Genomic DNA, 19,520 nt, shown 5'->3' with positions numbered 1-19,520 from the left:
ACTTAACTGTGGCTGGGACACATACTGGCAAGTTCTGGCAGTCCTGAAGTTCACTGACTGCACAGGACAAATAAATAATTATTGCCTCCTCCTAAACGACTTAAGGGATCATCTCTTACTTATTATAACTTAACAACACTTGAAAGTACGGTAAAAATCGGCTTTAATTGCAAAGTACGGATTATTGATAAATGTACATCGTATGTCGTCAAAAATCGAAAATTCTATCCCTTATATTTTACAAAAATACTGTCGCTACGTTGTTTAATTTTAAAGCTAGTCAAGAACACGGAAATGAAAAAAGAATCTATTCTAAAGAAGACGGGCAGTAAGCGCTCACTGTGTGAATATATTCATCAACGTGCTAAAAATTAAATTTTGAAAATGATCGTATGTAGTGACAAGAATAGTTAATACTCCGATTTATCACAGCAGGCCGTGTTGCTTTTCAGCGGCTGAGTAGTCTTTCATATGATAAATATTTTCGGCACTAACGACTGGCTGCTTTTATTTTTATCTGGATGGCTAAGTACTTCCAAATAAGCTACAACAACTCACTTCCACACCAGATTTTCTGAAGAAGATTTAAAGATTTAAAGTGAAGACAGATAAAGCCCAAGGCCCCGTCCACACCATGCTGGAGAATTTGAAAACTCAGCTTTATTCCTACCGTCCACACTAAGCCGTCACGAAAACGGAGCTTTTCGGAAACGCCCTTCAAACCGGAGGAATTTGAAAACGCCGGCTTTTCGTAAAGCATTTTGAAAACGGAGCTTTTCGAAAACGATGACGTCACGACAATCATGTGACTTCTTTCTCCAAGTTTTCCTCAAACACCAATCCAAAATGGCCGATGATTGTTGCGTTTTCAAATTTCTCCCGCGTACTGTGGACGGGACCTCAGGCTTTATCTGTCTTCACTCTAAATCTTTAAATCTTCAGGGAATCTAGTGTGTCACCTCTGGGACTAAGATTTGGTTAGCGACCAGAGAAGTCGTATGATATTCAGGCTAAGAGGAACTTAAGCATGGTCTGCAACAGAGATATCTAGGTGGACCAGCAAACTTCGGACACTATTGGTGGTGAAAACGATGGTACCTTACTAAGGCTAAAACATATAATAATGAATATTAAAAGAATAAAACTACGACTTTTCGAAGTCATTTTGACTCCATTATCAAGAAGAGGTGTTAGCTGCAGTTTCATTGTCATTGGTGTTTGACGTGACAGTGCGTGCGGTATATGTTTAAATAAATACTTCTGCACGTATTGAGTCTGACTGCGTGTTTAACTTCGGTTTCCGTTCACGAATAGACACTTATTATTCTAATGTACTCTATCACCTTTATTTGTATTTAAGCTCGAAACTACAGCTAACACCTCTACTTGATAATGGAGTCAATATGACTTCGAAACGTCGCAGTTTTATTGTTCTAATATTCATTATCAAATGTATTTCGAAATGTTCTCTTATTAAAACATACAAAGGTCAAATAATCACTAAAAAGTACATTTGCTTGAGGTACCGTGCAAAGAAAAACAAATTAAAAATCGTCAAAAAACAATTTTATTTCTCTACATTCGAAAGCAGCAAGTCTAGAGGAAAGAGCTCTTGCGTGTCCTCGCAATTGTTACTAATCCTTATTTCCTTTTCAAACGCTACTTGTAAACTATGAAAATGATATGGTCCCTAACAACTATTTCCTCATCCAGTGTAAGCTTACATGTAACTGTGAATCGAATTCACTTCTGTGCTAACTTTGCTAATCTCAAACGTCTCGACTGTTTTCTTTTGCCGTCCATTTTGATTATGGCTGTCCAAGGGAATTTCAAGTGGTTCATGTACGATAGTTTCTAAATTCAAAGTTTATTTAATTTTATACAAAGGACGGCCTGCGCCTGGTTGTATACTGTCAAACCCACGCCAGTGGTGTAAATTGAACATGATGGTGTAACGGGTACACATGTATTTTTCCATGAAGAGTGATGACGAGGTTGGGGAGGGTACATATAGTAAAATCGTTTGAATAAGGGTATATTTACAATTTCACTCGCTCGCACTTTTGTAAGCTGGATCCACACGATACATAGCCTCATGATTTGTCGTAACCACCAGTATTTGCTGATAAATGTAGATGACACCTTCGACGAGTTCTTAACTACAATCTAAAGATTACGGAAGTTCACGGCATAACAATTTACACTGGTTGGATTAAGTTGTAACATGGCATATGAAGGTAGAAAATAATATTTTAAAAATTTGGTCTACGCCACTTTTCATCCCCATAGGAAGCGAACACTCGTTACCAGAAACACGTTTCCAGGGCTAAAAAGCTGCTAGTAATATATTAATTGACGAGGAATGTCATTGCAAACTACGTTCGTCAGAAAGTTTTCAACTGCTTGCTGAAAGTAAAGTTCGCATTTGCTAAGCTCTATAACAGGTTCAACAAGCTATTGCCACGTGTTCTCCTGAACCAACCAGAGCAGCCATACTCTAGTCATTTAAACCAATCATGAACAAAATCCGCATCAATCATTGGCACCGCTCACGTGTTCTCATTCCGCGTTCTGATTGGTTCATTGCGTTATTTCCGTTCGCTGTGTTTAGTCAGTAGTGATTACTGTGGTTTAGGTGGTATGCCAGTTATTTATAAACCTTTCTATTAACATAACGATATATATAATTCATAAATAGTACACAAAACTCTGTTATTGCTTGGGTATCACCACGATTTCCATCACATCTTTGGACTTGTTATTGTAGGATTTTCTAATGATGTCCACTGCTTCAGCATGCGTCACGTCCTGCAGACTTTCTCCGTCCACAGACAGGATCTGATCACCGCTCTGATGTAAAATAAATCACCAGACAACAAAAGTCATGGAAGGCTACATAATACCAAACTATTCAGGAGTATTTATAGCCACGCCCACAAAACAGGATCTTGGTACCTCTAGGGACCACCCCCGTCCATTTCATATAGCAGTCCCTCCCCGGGGCACAAACTTTATAAACCTAAACCTAGTTATCCAAAGGATGAATTATTTAACCCACTTAATCAAAGAGTATCCAGCGGATAGCGTATTTCGTTTTGTTATAACTTAACAGATGGATAGAGTTTCAAGCCTTTGAACAGCTGGTAACAGCTACGTAGCAACACAGCGGACAACTCCACGCATAAATGTGTTAAACCGCTGGAGCTCACCTTAAGTCTCCCATCATCGGCAGCAGCGCCACCTGGGAATATTTTTTCTACTCTGACCTCAGGTTGGGTTTTGGAACCTTTACCTCCTGAAATGCTTATACCTGGAACAATAAAGAGAATATGGCCCGGTTTTATACACTCTGAGGCAACAACGTTTCCACAGGAGTTAAAAAACCCTGGATCGCACACTTTGTGAAAGAAAAGGAAATTTCCTGTCAAGAGGTTTTAACGAAACCGACATTCTGGACTAACATCGTGATGTAAGTCGCGATGAATTATAGCAAGGACAAGACAACTTTTAAAATGGCTTACGGATGTGTTCAACAAAGATCAACTTTCACTCCGTCTCGTTAAAAAATTGGGGTGCATACCTTTGGGGTGTTCCGGATCAGGATCAATGATCCAAGATCACTCGGATCATGGTACATCAAAGGAACTGATGAATCCACTCTGAGTGAGCAAGGATTCATCACCTTTGTTTGACGCTTCATGATCCCAGTGATCTTGGATCACTGATCCTGATCCGGATGACAAACGAACGCACCTTTAACTGACAATGGTCGATTTGTTTTCAGCAGAAAGGAGATTAGACTCGTACACGGGCGCAGTGAAGATCAATTAACCAACAGGACAAATGCGCACGGGCTAACAATGCATTAAAAACCTCAATTACTCTAATCTTGGGCTTTGTATTCGTCTAGTCAGTGCGCACTAGTTAATAATTGGGGCTGATATTCCGCTGGAGGCGAGTTAATTAATTAGCTACGATGCATAATTTAAGCGTACTAGTTGCCCTCTCTTTTCTCCCAGACCGGAGGGGGCGGACGATGTAGAAAAGCGAGGAAAAGGAGACAGGAAGAAAAATGGAGTCTAACTGCTGTGCGTGGCGAACAATGACGAGCATTAATGGAGCACTGCTGATGGAAAATGACGACGCATGGTGAAACAGTACTGTAGCAATACTTGAAGACTGTGACGATGATGCCATAAAGGCTAAAAGTAAGATTTAACCAACCTAAACTGGTCCTCTTTTTGGAAAGAAGTATTGTAACTGATGTCGCCTCGCTAGAGACAGCTATCACTGGAACTGACATCGATATTCCCGCGGATGAAGACGAAGTGGACGCCGCCCGAGCTTCAGTTTCTTCATCATCGTCTTTGTATTCCATTGATACTCTATCAGGCACCAGGAGCGAGTTCGTCACGAGTCTTTCATTATCGTTTTCATCGCGTTTCGGAGTTCCAGATGCCTCGCCACTGTTAACCTGTATAACTGGGACATCAAACGATGCTGGAGCGCTATTTGTTGTACTCGTATCTCTTGCAGGCGCTGTATCTAACGTGTAGTTGGCCGGTAGCGTTATCATGGCGTTAGGATTGTTTGGGTTTCTCGGCGAGTTTCGATCCAGAATGCTGCCCCCTAACCAAGCCGTTTGATTACGCTTTTTATCCATTTCTTCCCTTTCTTGCTTTATCTTCTCCACTTCCTCTTTCGTTCGTAATTGAAAACTCCCTCTGCTGTCTGTGAATACAAAGTTAATTACGATCTGTCAGAAATAAGTTCTAATAGCTGGTAACGAGTATTTCTCTTACTTGATAACATTATCAGCGAGAGACGTGGCTTGTATCTGCCTGAAAAACAGTTACACGGCAGGAACTCCTCATCATCAAACCATAAACTAATTATGCAAAGGATCGCAGAACAAAATACTCCACCACTAATATACAATCATTTCCTGGGTGATTATTAATTCATGAGTGAACTGCATCAGTGTAACGAATAAGATATTTGGTCGTAATCTTCAGAGATATTGCAATAAGAAGGATATTCTGTCAAAAGGAACGAAAGCGCGTCTTGCAACAGATGCAACAAATAGGTTTGTTTCTGTTTTGTAGTACTTGTAACACCCTTTTCAACGAGGGATCTCAATGTTTGGAACACCATATCGTTTTCCAACGTTTGGAAAGTTCGTCACGTAAAAAAGTTTTTAAATTACTTGTTGGAAAAATACAAACGATCTAGCCGAGAAACTCTGGAGCGAGATCAATAGTGACGAGACACCAGCCAGGTTAGATGACTCTAATGAGAATTAAAATTAATCTACATTGTTTAACACTACACTACAGTTATAACACTATATCGGGGTTTGTATCGTATGTATTGCACATACCTTGGATGGCGGCCACAAGCTGGCGTTTAGGTTTCTCAGCTACAGTAGGTATTATTGTCGGTGAACCTTGACCAAAAAATAATACAACAACCATCATCACACAGGATGATTTTTAAATGCTCACATCAATAATAACTCGAAAACGAAAAAAACTCATACCAGGGACAAATCCACTGAGGTATTCTAATGCCTCTTTCTCGTGGGCTGACACCATCGCATCAAACCTTCCAAGGTCATACGGTAAAACTAGCGTCCTGTTGACAAATTCAGAAAATTCAATTAAACGAAGAAATTGCACAATTAGACCAAATTACAGTACAGCGTAAATTGTAAAACAATCCATGGATAGCGTGCAAAAAAGATAAACTCTGATCATATTGGACAAGTTAATTGCCGTCTGGCCAATCAGCACTCCGCATTTGCACACGTCAGTTTGGCGCACTGGGACGCGGTCGAGTTTTAAGAAAACAGCTCCAGCTGTTCTAGAGAGAATACCGGTATCTTCCTTTTTCTTATAAAAAAACAGAATGAAAGACTCCCTACGGACATTTTCAAGGAAAGTGAAGTGGAAGCAGAACAATTCACGTCAACTTGAAGGTATGAAATATTTTGTACATGACTCCTCAAAAAGAACGAAGCTGGATGAGGTTAGCCTGTGTCCCGAAAGAAAGTCCGGAGGGACGCTCTCTCTGATCTTTGCTTTCGGGAAGGGCGGGTGGAAAGGCGGGTGTGACGGGTTAGGTGAAACTGATTCTGGTGAAAATATAGATCCCCACCTAACATCTCTCAACAGAAGAGCCTTTTCAGGTTTGTCCAGTATAGCCAGAAGCTTGTTTACAAGAGCTTCAACATCTGAATCTTCTTGATACTGCAAATATAACACAGGTTACAATGTCAAAAGTGTCCTTCACTTGTTTATCTTTGCACATTACCTCATGCATAACAAATCATTTTTCCAAGCAAATCGGTTAATCTCTAAGTTTCACATGCAGCAAGCCTAAGATCTGACTATACAAACATGTACAAGGATTAAATTGTCATTGACCATGGATGTGTACTTTTTACAAAAACAGATACTTCCAACTAATTAAAAAACTCTTCAAGGTCTTGATTATTTCAATACTTTAATGAAAATATACAGATACAAGTGTGTGCAAATACTAGGAGTCTGCAATTTGCCAAACACTAGAAACACCGAAATTCAGTTTTCAATCTCCTTTGGTGTAACTACAAATTAATCTCAATTTTAGAAAAAAGTTTGACAAAATATTGCAGCTCAGTCACTAAGTTTGTATGCATTAGGGAAAATTACATTCTGCATTGTAAGGCTCAAGTCAAACGTCAAACTTCACATGAGATGAACTACACAGTCTGTGCGAATTAGTTCATGATAAGTTCCATGTTTGACTCAACTGAGTTCGTCAGACCGAGTTTAGATCGACCAGCACCTTCTATCTGTCTGAAACAGATGGATAGAACATGTTGGTTGATTTAAAATCAAATCAAGTTTGATGTTTGATGCAACGGTCGAGCTTTACCCGATTGGATCGACTCAAACTGCAGATTAGTTTGTCTCATGTGAAGTGCAACGTTTGACCTGGGCCTAACAATAAGAACCAAAAGTGCCAGTTTACCTGTTTGATATGCCTGATTACAGCATTGTATTCATCTACTACCAGAATCCTTTTTGCCTTTTCCTCAATGTACAATAACATCTGCTGTCTTGTGGAGCCACCTAGCATTAATTGAGTACCAAAACCCTTCTCAAAAATGGGGGACACATGCAGAGGAAGTTGCATCTCACAAGAAACTAGAGAGCGAATACCAACAAGCAAAAAAACAGACACAATAAAACAACATTAACACAAAACTGGGCCATTTCAACAGGTTAAGCAGTTTAGTATTTAGATTAAAGTTGTTAGTTTAACTTGTTACCACCTATTGTTAAGAATTTGTACCGTTATTTTAAGGTAAAATGACAATGACATGTTAATCATATCATCTATATAAATTCTAACTCTCAAGTTATGTAAGAGTTATAGTTTACCTGGTTAGTATTTGTATTAATCTACTACACTCATGCCGGTTATGGTGAAAACTTCTGTGTTTGAGTTCAAAGAACTTTACTAATTCAGAAAGACAAAACTTGCAAACAACTTATAAACAGTTATTTTATAATTCAGAAAATCCATTGATATGAGAAGAAAGTACATTACAGTGCAGTTGTATTAGACCCTTACGCAATGAAAATTACTGTGACAAACCATGTAACTCAGAAATTTAAACATGTACGTGTATCGATACATTAGATTAAAGTGACATCAACCCGTTTGTATTCAAGACATAACACAAATAATTATTTCAACTTATGTTAACAAATTAAAGCTTTATAAGTTAAAATTACTAATATTAGTCTAGCACATTGTTTTTGTAATGTCAATACTTTCATGCACCTTTTATTTTAGAATTAAAATTTGTAAATGTTTTTCATAATCTGGCAGCCCAAGAGAAACAAAAAGATACATAGAACAAAAGGTGAAACAGGAAGGAAGACAACAAAAGACAAAATGATATCATGATGCAACAACCTAAACATACTGCCCCATGACACAATCAATGACATTGAATTTAAATCATGACAAATAAATGGTTTGACCAACTGGTAAATACAAATTGACCAAAATGCAATTCTACAGCTCTGGTGACATTCACTCTCTGCCTTGTGATTATCACCCAGTTAGTCATGCTTTCACATCCTTATCATTGAATGGTAAATAAGGTGGGTTGATAATTGGATGCCTCTCGCAGAAACTGGAAGTAGAACAATAAATTGTACCTAATGTGGCTCTAGCATAAGACAACCATATAACATATATGCTAGGGTAGTATTATGGTACATAAAGGGGAACCCCTCTATTTCAAACTCTCAAGGGAAACCAAAAATAGTTCGAATTAATAGCCGATAGTAAATGACTGAAGGGCAAATCCAAGGGAAATGGGTTTGAATTCAAAATAACAGCGGCTGAGGGAATTTGAAATAACCAAGTTCAAATTAGTAGGGTCCAACTGTAGCTGAAAGGATTAGCTAATTCACCAACCCAGCGGAGAGTAGGGAGAGGAGGAGAAAAACAAGTCACAGTCAGTTGTTATTTATTCATCCTACCTCTTTCTTCAACTTTGGGTTTTCCTTTTTTCCTAAAGCTCAACTTAGACTTGATTTTGTCACCATGTTTCTGTAGAAAAGACTTGGATTTTTTCACTTTCCTCTTATCATTTAGTTCACCATCACTACCACTTAAAATGGCCTCCTCTTTGCTCATGCTGGACACTGAATATCTCTTTGCCACTTCCTCTCTGCTGCTGTTAACACTCTCAAAAGAATGTGCTGAATGAAGCGTATTCATCTTTTCATTGTCACCACCACTGCTGGTTGATGATGTTGCCAGACTCTTGGAGCTCTGTGTTCTCTCCAAATCTGCAAAGTCCTGTTTCACTTGTACTACTACCACTTCCTCTTTCACTTCTGGCACGGGATAAGGAGAGGGCTGAGGGGTCTGTACCGCAGCTTCACGTGATGGTGGTCTGGGACTTGGCATATCTCTCGTGGGATTCTCATGTCCAAAGTCAGAAAACTGAGTACTAGAGTGGCTAAGCTCTAGAGAAGACAGCGGAGAGGCTGGGGCTGAGATAGATCTACTGAAATTTTCTTTACCCTCTGAAAGGAAAAAGTAGAGTTTAAGCAAGCAATTTCCCTAGGATACTTCTTATGATGTAGAAAAAAAGATGAAAGGTGCTTATATTTTGACTTAATGAATTTAGAAAGGACCGACTGCCTAACCAGCCGACTGACTGACCAGCAATTGACTGAGATAAAATAACACAAACAAGTAGTAACACTTTACATTGGTACCACAGATTAATTTTTTGTTGACCAACTATTTTCCACAAATATCTAAATTTGCGGCTCAATTACATACGGTGCTCGCATGTTCTTTGCAAACTAATACTGCAGTATTTGCGTGGATCATAATTTTACAATTTAAAAACGTCAGACGTTTTCAAATTATGTCATTGACTGCAGATTGGTCAGAAACACCCCTAGGCTGAAATTAAACTGCAAAATGTGCTCTAACAATAGCTAATTGGGGGCCTGAGGCAACCTTAGATATTTGAGGTGCTTGTGCAGTTGACTGTGCAGTCTTTCATCAGTGCAACTTACCTATCACTACAGTTCCATCAGGATACACCCAACTAATTTGTGATTGGTAATGTTTTGCCTCAGGAAGTCTTCCTACAGCCTAAAACAAAGAATATTTAATAGTTACATGACAATTTAGAAGACACTACATAAGGAAGTACATGCTAAACACTGTACTTCTATGACTTGATTGAGACAAAACTAGCATGAGCTGTCAACAATGATGGTCCAAGCAAAAAGAAATTTAATTTTGATAATCACAATTAAAAATTATAGATTCATATACGATTTTCCTTTCCATGTTTTGCATGTTTTCCTTTCCATGTTTTCTCCATGTTCCTATAGAGTTACAGGAACAGTAAAAGTTACGGAAGCACTCGAAAAAAGCCATTGAGACACCTGTCTCAACTTGCATTCACACAACATTTCTAGACTTTCTAGAAGTCCTTTCCAATAATTCTTCCCTGGCCTGTTGGTTTCGCCGTTGGAAAGGACTTTTCCCACTTGCAGTGCACCAAATTTTACCGGTGGATTTTTCCACCGGTGACGTAAATACACATTAACCAATGAACAAACAAGTACTGACTATACATCATGACGTTGCGCGCAATCAACGACACAACTCTCAGAGCAAATGTCTGCTGAGTTCAAGTACTATAAAAATCCTTTTCACTTAGCTTAAGCTTTTGTTCACAGATATACTTAAGGATATGAATTTTATGGAAGCAATTGAATATGGTCTATCCAACTTAATTTCAAGTCTCTAAAAGAAGGACAGGGAAAAGCAGTGGAAGGCTATTTATCCGACCAATATGTGTTTGTTTACTTAATACAGGCGCGATCTGAGCTCCTGCGTGATCCGGATCGTTTGAGAGAATTAAGTTTGGACCTTTTGAAGAGGAACAGAGCCATTGTTGCAGTTTGTGTAATTGTTGCACTTTAAGTTGATTTAATGAATGACCAGGTTTCTTCTCTACAAAGAAAGGGCATCGCAGCAAATTTGCATCGGCTGTTTTACTGTGCTGAAAGCAGTTGTCGATCAATGAAGGACTTTTGGGAACAGCGCTTTTATTCTCTGCCGTTCGTTGCGACTTCGATTCTCAACGTTATTTAATCAAGAGAGCCTTAAAGAATTAAAGTTCTCCCCAACTAATTCCGTCTTCTTTAGTTTATTCAGATTCTTGTTGATACAAGCTAGATCTACATAAGTTTATAGCATTTGTCAGGCAGCTCTCTGGTCGATAGCTGGTTAATCTAGACTAAAACAAATATTTCTCGAACAGTTTAAACACGGTTTTGTCTTTTCAGGAGGCATTACTCAACAGAACAGCTTTCGCCTTTTGTTTGCTGGCTATATACTGCAATGTACACAAATAAATTCATTTGAGTTACGGAACAGCACTCATAAACATTTTGATGGCAATCATTTTCTGCTTTTGCAACGATCGCGCGTGGAGCACAGGAGAAGTGCGAAATGTCAATCGTGTTTTTCGCACCAAAAATTTACGCTCCGATTCACATTCCTGCAAGTGAAACAAGTCAACCTCTCATGACTTACATTGCTCACGCTCACCCTTGCAACTTCGTTGCACAAAGATTACCCTCTCGCTTTGCTCGAGGGAGATAAATAAGTCAAGGTTTAAGAAAAGGTCAACTTGTGGCAAGTCTAAACATTTCTTGCACTTCCAAGCTGCTATATCTAAAGAAACACCTACTAGTGGAAGTACAGGGATCAGTGCTTGGGATCAGTACAGGGATCAATGCTTGACCAATGAGTTGTTTGGAGGAAAGTGATGGGAAAACCAACAAAATGCCAGGATAAATCTTTGGGGTAGTCACCTATTATGGGCTTGCAGAAATCCTAGTGGGGAGGGGTGAGGAAGGAAAATACTCCCTGCATATCACCAAATGCTAAAGTTCATCACTGGGCTTTCAATCTTCTTCAATCCCTAGAATCACCAACACTAGGTATACATATCTTGGCATTCAAGATAAAACAACCAACCTTTTTTATTTGGCCAGAAGTACTGCTTTTATTTTTTTTTCCTCTGGTTACTTTTCTAGGACTGCTTCCATGGTTTTCAATTTAAAAGCAGCATAAATAACTAATCATAGGAATGTTCTGCAGAGTATCAGCTACATGTAGGTATCAGAAGTTAACAGCCTCAAAGAAGAATGTTACCTTGAGTGTAACCATGATGTGCTTTTGAGACTTGATGAAGTCAACAGCTTCTTTGTGTTTAAGGTTTTCAAAGTTCTTTCCATTAACTTCCATGATTTGATCACCAACTTTAAACCCTGCTTGTTCTGCTAGTGAGCCAGCATCAACACTGAATAAAGACAACAACAGAGATTACTTTAATAAATATTGCAGTAGTAACTGTCCCTTCTCCCAACTTTCCTGGTGAGCTGAAAAGTTCAGGTTAAATGTCTGTAAAATATCACAACAGGTGAATTTGGCACCGACTGCCAAGAGAACAGTACTTGCCTGTTCTAGAAGTGTCTATATCATCTACAAGGTTTAAAGTGTTTTGGCATCTCCATAAAGCTTAGATATTAGTCCATTTTTTTATGATTCGATCTTTTTCACCCTGAAAGGTTTGTGCAAATGCCATGAATGCTTGGAAAATGTTTTCTCTTGAAATCGAATCTCTTCTGGAGGGAATTACCTCTACAAAACATTCTAGAAATGGTATTTCTGAAACTTGAAGAACAATGAAGGATTTGCACCACCAGAGCTTAGATTGTTTCCTCGTAGAGCCCTTAATAACTAATTCTAATCAGCAGTCTACTTCTATAACAGCCCTTCACAAGACTTGATGATCCTCAAATGACTAGAGAATTTGCTAAAATCTAATTCTCCAAAAAGAGACAAAAATGACAGAGTGCATCATACAGGAAGTGACATAACATAGTGATAGATTCAGCACCTGCAGTAGAAGAAACAAAATGAAACGCAAGATGAATACTTCTCATTTCTCTTAAATTATATTCTATTGTTCTTACCCAGATACATATAGACCTAAGCCATATTCACTTCCACCTCGAAGGTTAAATCCAATAAAACCATTGGCTGTTGACTGCACTTGAAGGTTCACTTTCCTCTCATCAGCGCTGTTCAGCAAATGTGAATTATGTTGCAGAGCAATACTAGCACTGCCTCCACTGCCACTGCTTGCCTGATGAAAAAAAGCCAACTTCCTGTACATGTGACATGGATATAACGTGCTTTATTGTACCACAAAGGACTTGAGTAAAGAATTAAAGGATTATCACAGCTGTATCTCAGACATAACAATGATGAAAGAATGTGACAACTGATGTAGTTACTTCAAAAAAATGAAAGTTGTACAGCTGGCTGCCTGAGAATAGGGTTCCTCAACATAAGATGCTAGGGAAGCTTTGTGCTATTGGTAGTCTGTTTCATCACTTCCCTGCACCCCTCCCCCTCCCCGCCCAAACCCATTTTGAGATTTTTTAAGGCTCTGAGGATAACAATGGACATACATTTACTTGATGCATCAAATGAAATATTTTATATTCACTGGGCAAAGAAGCAAGTTTTATTTGACTCAAGAATAGAATGACTTGCTTGTTATTTTCACACTGAAGTCTGAGGGCAAACAAAAGTACATTTGTTGTTCTTTTTCAAACATTTACCTGCAGACTGTCAATTTCAGCAGTTCCATTCTGAACAACTTTTCCATTCCTGTGACCCCTATTGAAAGGTGCAAAAGAAAAATCAATATTTCATCAACCAGACAAACATTCCCTTTTACTAGTTTATATTGCACATTTCTCAACAGGAATGACATTTATTGACATTCAGTGTTCAAGGCTTGAGAGTGGTGAGACTGTAGACATGAGTATACACAGACTGCAAAACAGTCATATTTTTTGCGAACGCGAGCTATGGTCAACATTCGAATGAAAGGTCTGGAGCGAGTGTAAAAATGGCGAGTAATGTAAGTAATGTAAATGTTATCCAATATCAATTAAAAAAAAAAACAGCGAGGGAGAATGGGGAGAGACGCTAAAAAGTACGACAGTCCGCCACGCATATGTTAAATTCGTTCAGAATTTCCCGTTCTTCCAGCAATGGGAAATTCCCATTGGTTTAATTCTGACGCAACCTGTCATCAAATGTCACTCACACCTCATCAAAAAGATATAGACGCTGTATCAGCTTCACTGTAAAGACAGTAATTCTCGCAGGAAAATGGACAACGTTGACTCCACGCTTGCGAACGATTTAGCAGTGGTCCCCTCGTAAAAATTATCATTTTACTCCCAGTATGAACGGCTAGCTCACTAAACACATTGGCAATATTCCCTGAAGTTTATAACTGAAGACGGGCAGGACGGTTTCTCAACAGCCATTCGCATGCATGAGTGACCCCGAAAGCAAGCACATATACACGCAAACAAATTATTTCTGCACGTATTTGTCTTGGGGCTACGGACTGAACAAGACTTAAACGTCTTATAAACCTTATGATTTTGTAAGGTAATAAGTTATAAGTTTTATAGGATTAAGTATTGTTCAGTCCGTAAGAAAAACAGGAAAAATAAGAGCAGAAATAATTTGTTTGCGTGTAGATTTGCTTGCTCTCTGGGTCATTCATGCATGCGAATGGCCGTTGAAAACCCCGACAAACGTCTTCATTCATAGATTTCAAGGAATATTTAATGCCAATGTATTTAGTGAGCTAGCCGCTCATACCAAAAGTAAAATGATAATTTTTACGAGTGGACCGCTGCAAGGTTTTACTTTTTCAGGTAAATTTTACACACAGTCAGCAACGAGACGTGCCGCAAAGCTTAGGTTTTGTCTAGACGCTCTTGCGCTGAAGGTCGCATGTGATTGAAAACCGCCGAGAGATGTGGGTGGAGCTGTCAAGCAATTTCTGTCACCCCAGTGACATTATACAACTCCCACTTAGAACGAATTCGTTGTACGAAAAGCTGACAGTCGTTTTCTCGCCTCACACGCCCTATGGGCGTGTGAGTCTCGCGCGCTTCACATGCAAGGATTGCACTTACGGCGCTTCGCGCCTTCCGAAAACGTCCAAAAACAACAGTTTTGCAGTCTAGAGTATACATAAAGAGGCAAACTTTACAAACTGAAAACAAGTACTGCACTTATGTGCATAGTGTGCAGGGGAGATCTTAAACACCCATGGTGTCAAATTTATATACTAAAGGTGCCCTTTAATTCAAAGAATATTCACTTCTTCTTACAAGTTATTAACAAAATGCTCTTGTCACAAAAACATAAAGCAAATCAACTGCCAGTGTCAACAATAACACCACAAACAATACTACTTTCGATCAGGTTGTTGTTTGTTTGATGTAATGAAGAGTGACTTCCTTTTTCACTTTCCAGAAATGCACTCACATAAGAATAGATAGCTAAGAGTAATCAATAATGTGTAGTTCCAGAAAATGTCCATACCTCCCCCGTGGAAGGGATTTTGTGTAAGACCCCCCATCTCCCTGGAAATTCCAATATTGAGCTTCATACATTTCTTTTGTGTTTTTTTGGTCTTACAGAATTACCCCACCTCCAGGAAATTCCAATCCCTACTGTGGGGGAGAATGGATATTTTCTGGAACTGAACAATACAGAAAAAAACAAATAGGAGTTTTGCTACTTTAAAAACGGTGATCAAAGAACACTGGGAAATGTGAAACTGACCCTGTAAACAATGCCTATGTGCTCTGTGATGCAAATTCTATTTGCAGTGTAAATGTCCACAGTGCTTTCAGGTTGATGACATAAATTTCATGAAGATACTGAGAAAATGCAGTTTTATTATATTTTGGCAATATAAAGTCCTGTCATGAGGATTTAAGAATACCATACTTTTGAAATAGACTGTACTAAAAACAGGCTTCAACTTATTTTCAAACTTTTATTTATGAAATGACAGATGATGTCTAAAGCTGTTTGCACTAAAATCTTCCAACATATATATATTTATATTTCAAACTTTTACTCTGGTTAATAATGACTTATTTGTTATATTCACTTCAATTAAATTAGCATGTACGAATATGATGTGGCATGTGGATTGGATGTGCAATAAGGATGCACTTTCTTTCGACTACATGTGCCAGACTTGTCATAACTTGCATAACTTTGGGCAATAGTAATTCACACCTAAAAGGCATTATTTGAACAGAGATCGTAACAAAACATCCTTTCATCACTGCATAAATTATTATATTTGATAGGTTTGACTCAACTGGGAGAAAACAAACACAAAAACCACAGGTTTCAAAATATAATACTAGTGTGTCCAATGCAATCATAGTGTAACCATGGCAACCTGCAATGGCATCTGTTTGTATAAACTCCACCTGTTCTTCTGCCTTCTCAATGTCATCAGTTCAAAGTGAATGTCAATTGTTCTTGTCATGATAGCTGTCATGATCTCATATAATTTGCTGTTAATTTGTTTCAGGGCCGTCACAGGTGTATAGCTGTTTACCCTCGTTGTTCATCCAAAGGAGACAAGCAACAATACACACTGTACAACCGGTAACCATAAAACAGACTAAAACCGAGCAGTTACATATTTGAAAAGCATGGATTATTTTCTACACGTTATTTCCGACAAGCATTCAAGTGTAGACTCGAGAGGCACGCAACTTTACGTTCCAATAAGTAGCTACAATTGATAATCACAAGATGTACAAAGTTGTTTTACGATTCATTAACTGATTATTGGAGTAATCTTTAGCATCGAAAGTAATCTAAATCGTCTTTTGAGCAGAAAGAGTTTTCATTTCATTTCCACAGCTATTGACATCAAAGGTCTCGAACGCTAGCGTCAGGTCATACACAAAACAAAAGAAACATTTTTAATTCAAGATGCCACAAAATTCAAGCAAATGCAACCAACCATAACCCAAAACCCGTGCATTTCGACTTCAAAATTCATAAATGCCGATATGCCTCAATATAAGAACAAAGTACATATTCCGAGAGAAAGTTTGCCACAACAATATTCCAATACTATATGTCAAGTGCAGGCAAATTAAACAGTTGCGATATTTATTTGATAAAGCCATATTCTAGCCGATACGACACCTTGGTTGTACTTGCTTTCTCCAACATGAAAGGTTTCCAACATGAAAAATTTCCAACTTTTTCACGTAACATTTCAACCCCCAAACCGTATTAACAATTGAAACGTTAAGTGCCTGTCACGAGCCGATAAACAACAAAACACCAGCACGCGTGCATGTTCACTGCATCACTGCTACTTCTTTTTCCAGCATCGCAATTATTTATAGCTTAATATACCTTCATGATCTGTTTCAAAACGTAGAGAGGGACTAACTGAGTGGGATAAACACAAGGTTAAAGTACTGCGACAATATCAATCACTCAAACAATCGGTTAAAATTAATTTTTGATTTACGATACCTACCAAGAGTCAGAGACATCCATTTCTTGTACAGCGCTCACCGACTTGACAACCAATTTCACTTTATTCATCGTTCCCAGTAAGTTCTCCGCTGAGCTTTGGGTTATTTTTTCGAAATCTATTCCATTAACTTCAATTAACTGATCTCCAACCATGAGCCCCTGTTTGGCGGCAGATGAGTTCTCATCCACTTCAGAAATGCAAACCGCACTATCACTCTCACGACCCCCTCTTATTTTGAAGCCCAAAGATTCGTCTGGTGAAGTTCTTGTTAAGGTTATAACTCTAAAAGAACCAGCATTAATCGGTGAAGAGCTCCTTGCAAGAGTTCGCAGCTCACTGTTCTTGTAACTGTGAGGTAAACTTTGAGTCTTCCGATTCGTGGATACTTGACTTGGTGGTTTGAAAGGATGCGCCATTTCGCTGTACGGAGCCAAACTATCGAACTTGCTCAAATGCGCTGACGGAATGAGGTTACGAATGTCAGCAAGAAGGTCTAGCTTTCGAGGATTATCCAAGCACGATTTTAATGCAAGCATCAACTTTTCCACTGACTTATAAGTCTGGTATTCTTTGAGCGTATAATGTAAATAAGTACGATCATCGTCCGATAGTAAGCGATGCGCATTTCGTTGAAATTCCTTCAGTTGTTCTTTACGTAGTGAATCCCCAGTTTGCGTCATTTTAAACAATCAAACTAAACACTTCTTCGATTCAGTCTCACCTTCCTTGTTTTCTCACCGTATATCGAGTATTCGACGCAAACCTACACAACTTCCATAACAAAAGATAGACATGGCTACCATATGACGGACGGGCTCTTTCAGGACATCACCGACGTAATTTATGCAGTTCTTTGCATAATTTGCACACCTCTGTCGTCAAGAACAAACAAGAGGCATTGTTACAAAATCCACTTAGCCCAATGGTAACAACGGCAACTTAGAGACTTAAGACAAGGCAGTCACACAATATAAATATTTGCACGTCAAAATAGTTGCGATTTATTATCTTTGCACGGAAATTAACCACTTGCACAAAGTTGGTGGAAAACGAAATAACTTATGGTGCCAGCCTATGGGACCTTTGGCAGACAACGCTGACGAAGGGTTGGGGAAGGCCTGTCAGAAAATGTGTAGACAGTCACTGTGCGTGTGAGTATAAGTGGATATCATGTTATTAACAGCGCGATAATCGTGCGAATTATTTCGACAGTAGTTGCGTTGAGATGGGTGTAGAAGCCGTTGACTAATTTAAGGGGCAAGACAGTCAGCTTTAAAATGATAGCGTGCCAAGTTGGTACCAGTTGAAATATCACTTGACGAACCACCTCTGAAGAATGGATATGTACAGCATCTTTATACAAGTTGTAGGTTAGGGTGTAGTGTAAATTAATAGTTTTGAATGCTTTGGACAATTGGTAGGGATTTTTAACTGATTTCAAGTGCTAATTTCCACTGCTTACTTTAAATTCCAATAAGCAGACAACTTAAGGTCTTAAGCTTGTGTGAGATTTGGGAAATGACTTGAGGTGACATACCAAAAAAACTTTTTCGGTTCATCCAGAGAGGGTCCTGAAAGGGATGGGGTCCAAATCCTGTTTTCACATCTCCCATAAAAGGGCTCACCGGCATTTCTAGATTGGTGTGGTCCATACTTAACATACACGATGTCTGAAAAGTAAGGCTAAATTCTAAAGAAAAAGTACACACTGTGCTATAGATCCCTGACTCAATATACTACAACTTATTTTCCAAGTAAGAACTTGCTTCAAAATTGTAGGCTACAGGTTCTTAAATGTCTCTGTTATCTCTGTTATCCTGGAGCGAAAGGGAGAACTTTGCCTATCAACACTTCATGTTCAATAAGGCCTTTGAAAGTCACGTGACTAAAGCGTTTTGCTCTCTAGGATAGGGTATATAAATCAGAGCGTTTGGGTCTAGAATAGGGTATCATTTTTCCCAAAACTGACTAGTTGGTTGAAGATTTTATCTAGACTAAGGAAACCAGGAATTGCCACTCAAAAATATAAAAAAATCAAATCGGCAAGTTTAAATTTACGCAAATTAGCCGCAGTAGTGTCGATAGATGGGGGGATTTGGGGAGTTTACTCTAGTATAGGGTAGCAAAATTCAGCTGAACTAGCTCTGGTATAGGCTAAGGGTTCCAGGGTCCCAGCGGCACATCCCCACCCAGAACTTCCCAGAGTACCCCCCCTGGGAGTAGTTCCTTCTACAATCTCTCCCCAAAACAATGTTTTTCGGGCGTCGAAACAACTTTTCGCCATACATTTCCTAGCGACTTGCAATGTTTGCCCCCTGACGATTCCAGAGTTCTTTGCGCAAACACGGGTATCCGATTACTGGCAACTCATTCATTGGATTGGAGGTTAAGTGCATCGCTAGTTTAATACTCCAAGCCTTCTGTCCAGTTTCCCCCACAATTCACTGCACCCATTTGTGCTCTCGTGAGAGGCGCGGTGGCCTCATGGTTACTGCGCTCGTCT

At 39.0% G+C, this 19,520-nt stretch overlaps 1 protein-coding gene across 1 annotated transcript; it reads right to left on the bottom strand.

Moving 5' to 3' along the window:
* Positions 1-146: 146 nt before the first annotated feature.
* LOC110045607 (PDZ domain-containing protein 7-like) lies at positions 147-17,861 on the bottom strand. Its single transcript, XM_020751206.2, has 13 exons — positions 17,018-17,861; positions 13,239-13,296; positions 12,585-12,757; positions 11,761-11,908; positions 9,600-9,678; positions 8,544-9,095; positions 7,015-7,115; positions 6,157-6,248; positions 5,540-5,634; positions 5,381-5,446; positions 4,225-4,731; positions 3,210-3,310; positions 147-2,850 (listed from the first exon to the last, which is right to left on the bottom strand). The coding sequence occupies exons 1-13, from the start codon at positions 17,695-17,697 to the stop codon at positions 2,713-2,715; spliced, it is 2,790 nt and encodes a 929-aa protein (XP_020606865.2). The 5' UTR covers positions 17,698-17,861; the 3' UTR covers positions 147-2,712.
* Between the last annotated feature and the right edge of the window lie 1,659 nt (positions 17,862-19,520).

This window comes from Orbicella faveolata, unplaced genomic scaffold, assembly GCF_042242905.1.
Source record: "Orbicella faveolata isolate gen_17 unplaced genomic scaffold, um_ofav_v1 contig_1, whole genome shotgun sequence".
Classification (NCBI taxonomy): Eukaryota; Metazoa; Cnidaria; class Anthozoa; order Scleractinia; family Merulinidae; genus Orbicella; species Orbicella faveolata.
This window is presented reverse-complemented; position numbering and strand designations above follow the sequence as displayed.

Excerpts from the sequence above, each read along its gene's own strand:
- LOC110045607 (XM_020751206.2), bottom strand. The coding sequence starts at position 17,697 with ATGACGCAAACTGGGGATTCACTACGTAAAGAACAACTGAAGGAATTT. Across the intron at positions 5,447-5,539 it reads CCTCAGTGGATTTGTCCCTG|GTTCACCGACAATAATACCT; the intron begins GTATGAGTTTTT and ends TTTTTGGTCAAG. Across the intron at positions 4,732-5,380 it reads GCTTGTGGCCGCCATCCAAG|ACAGCAGAGGGAGTTTTCAA; the intron begins GTATGTGCAATA and ends TTGTATTCACAG.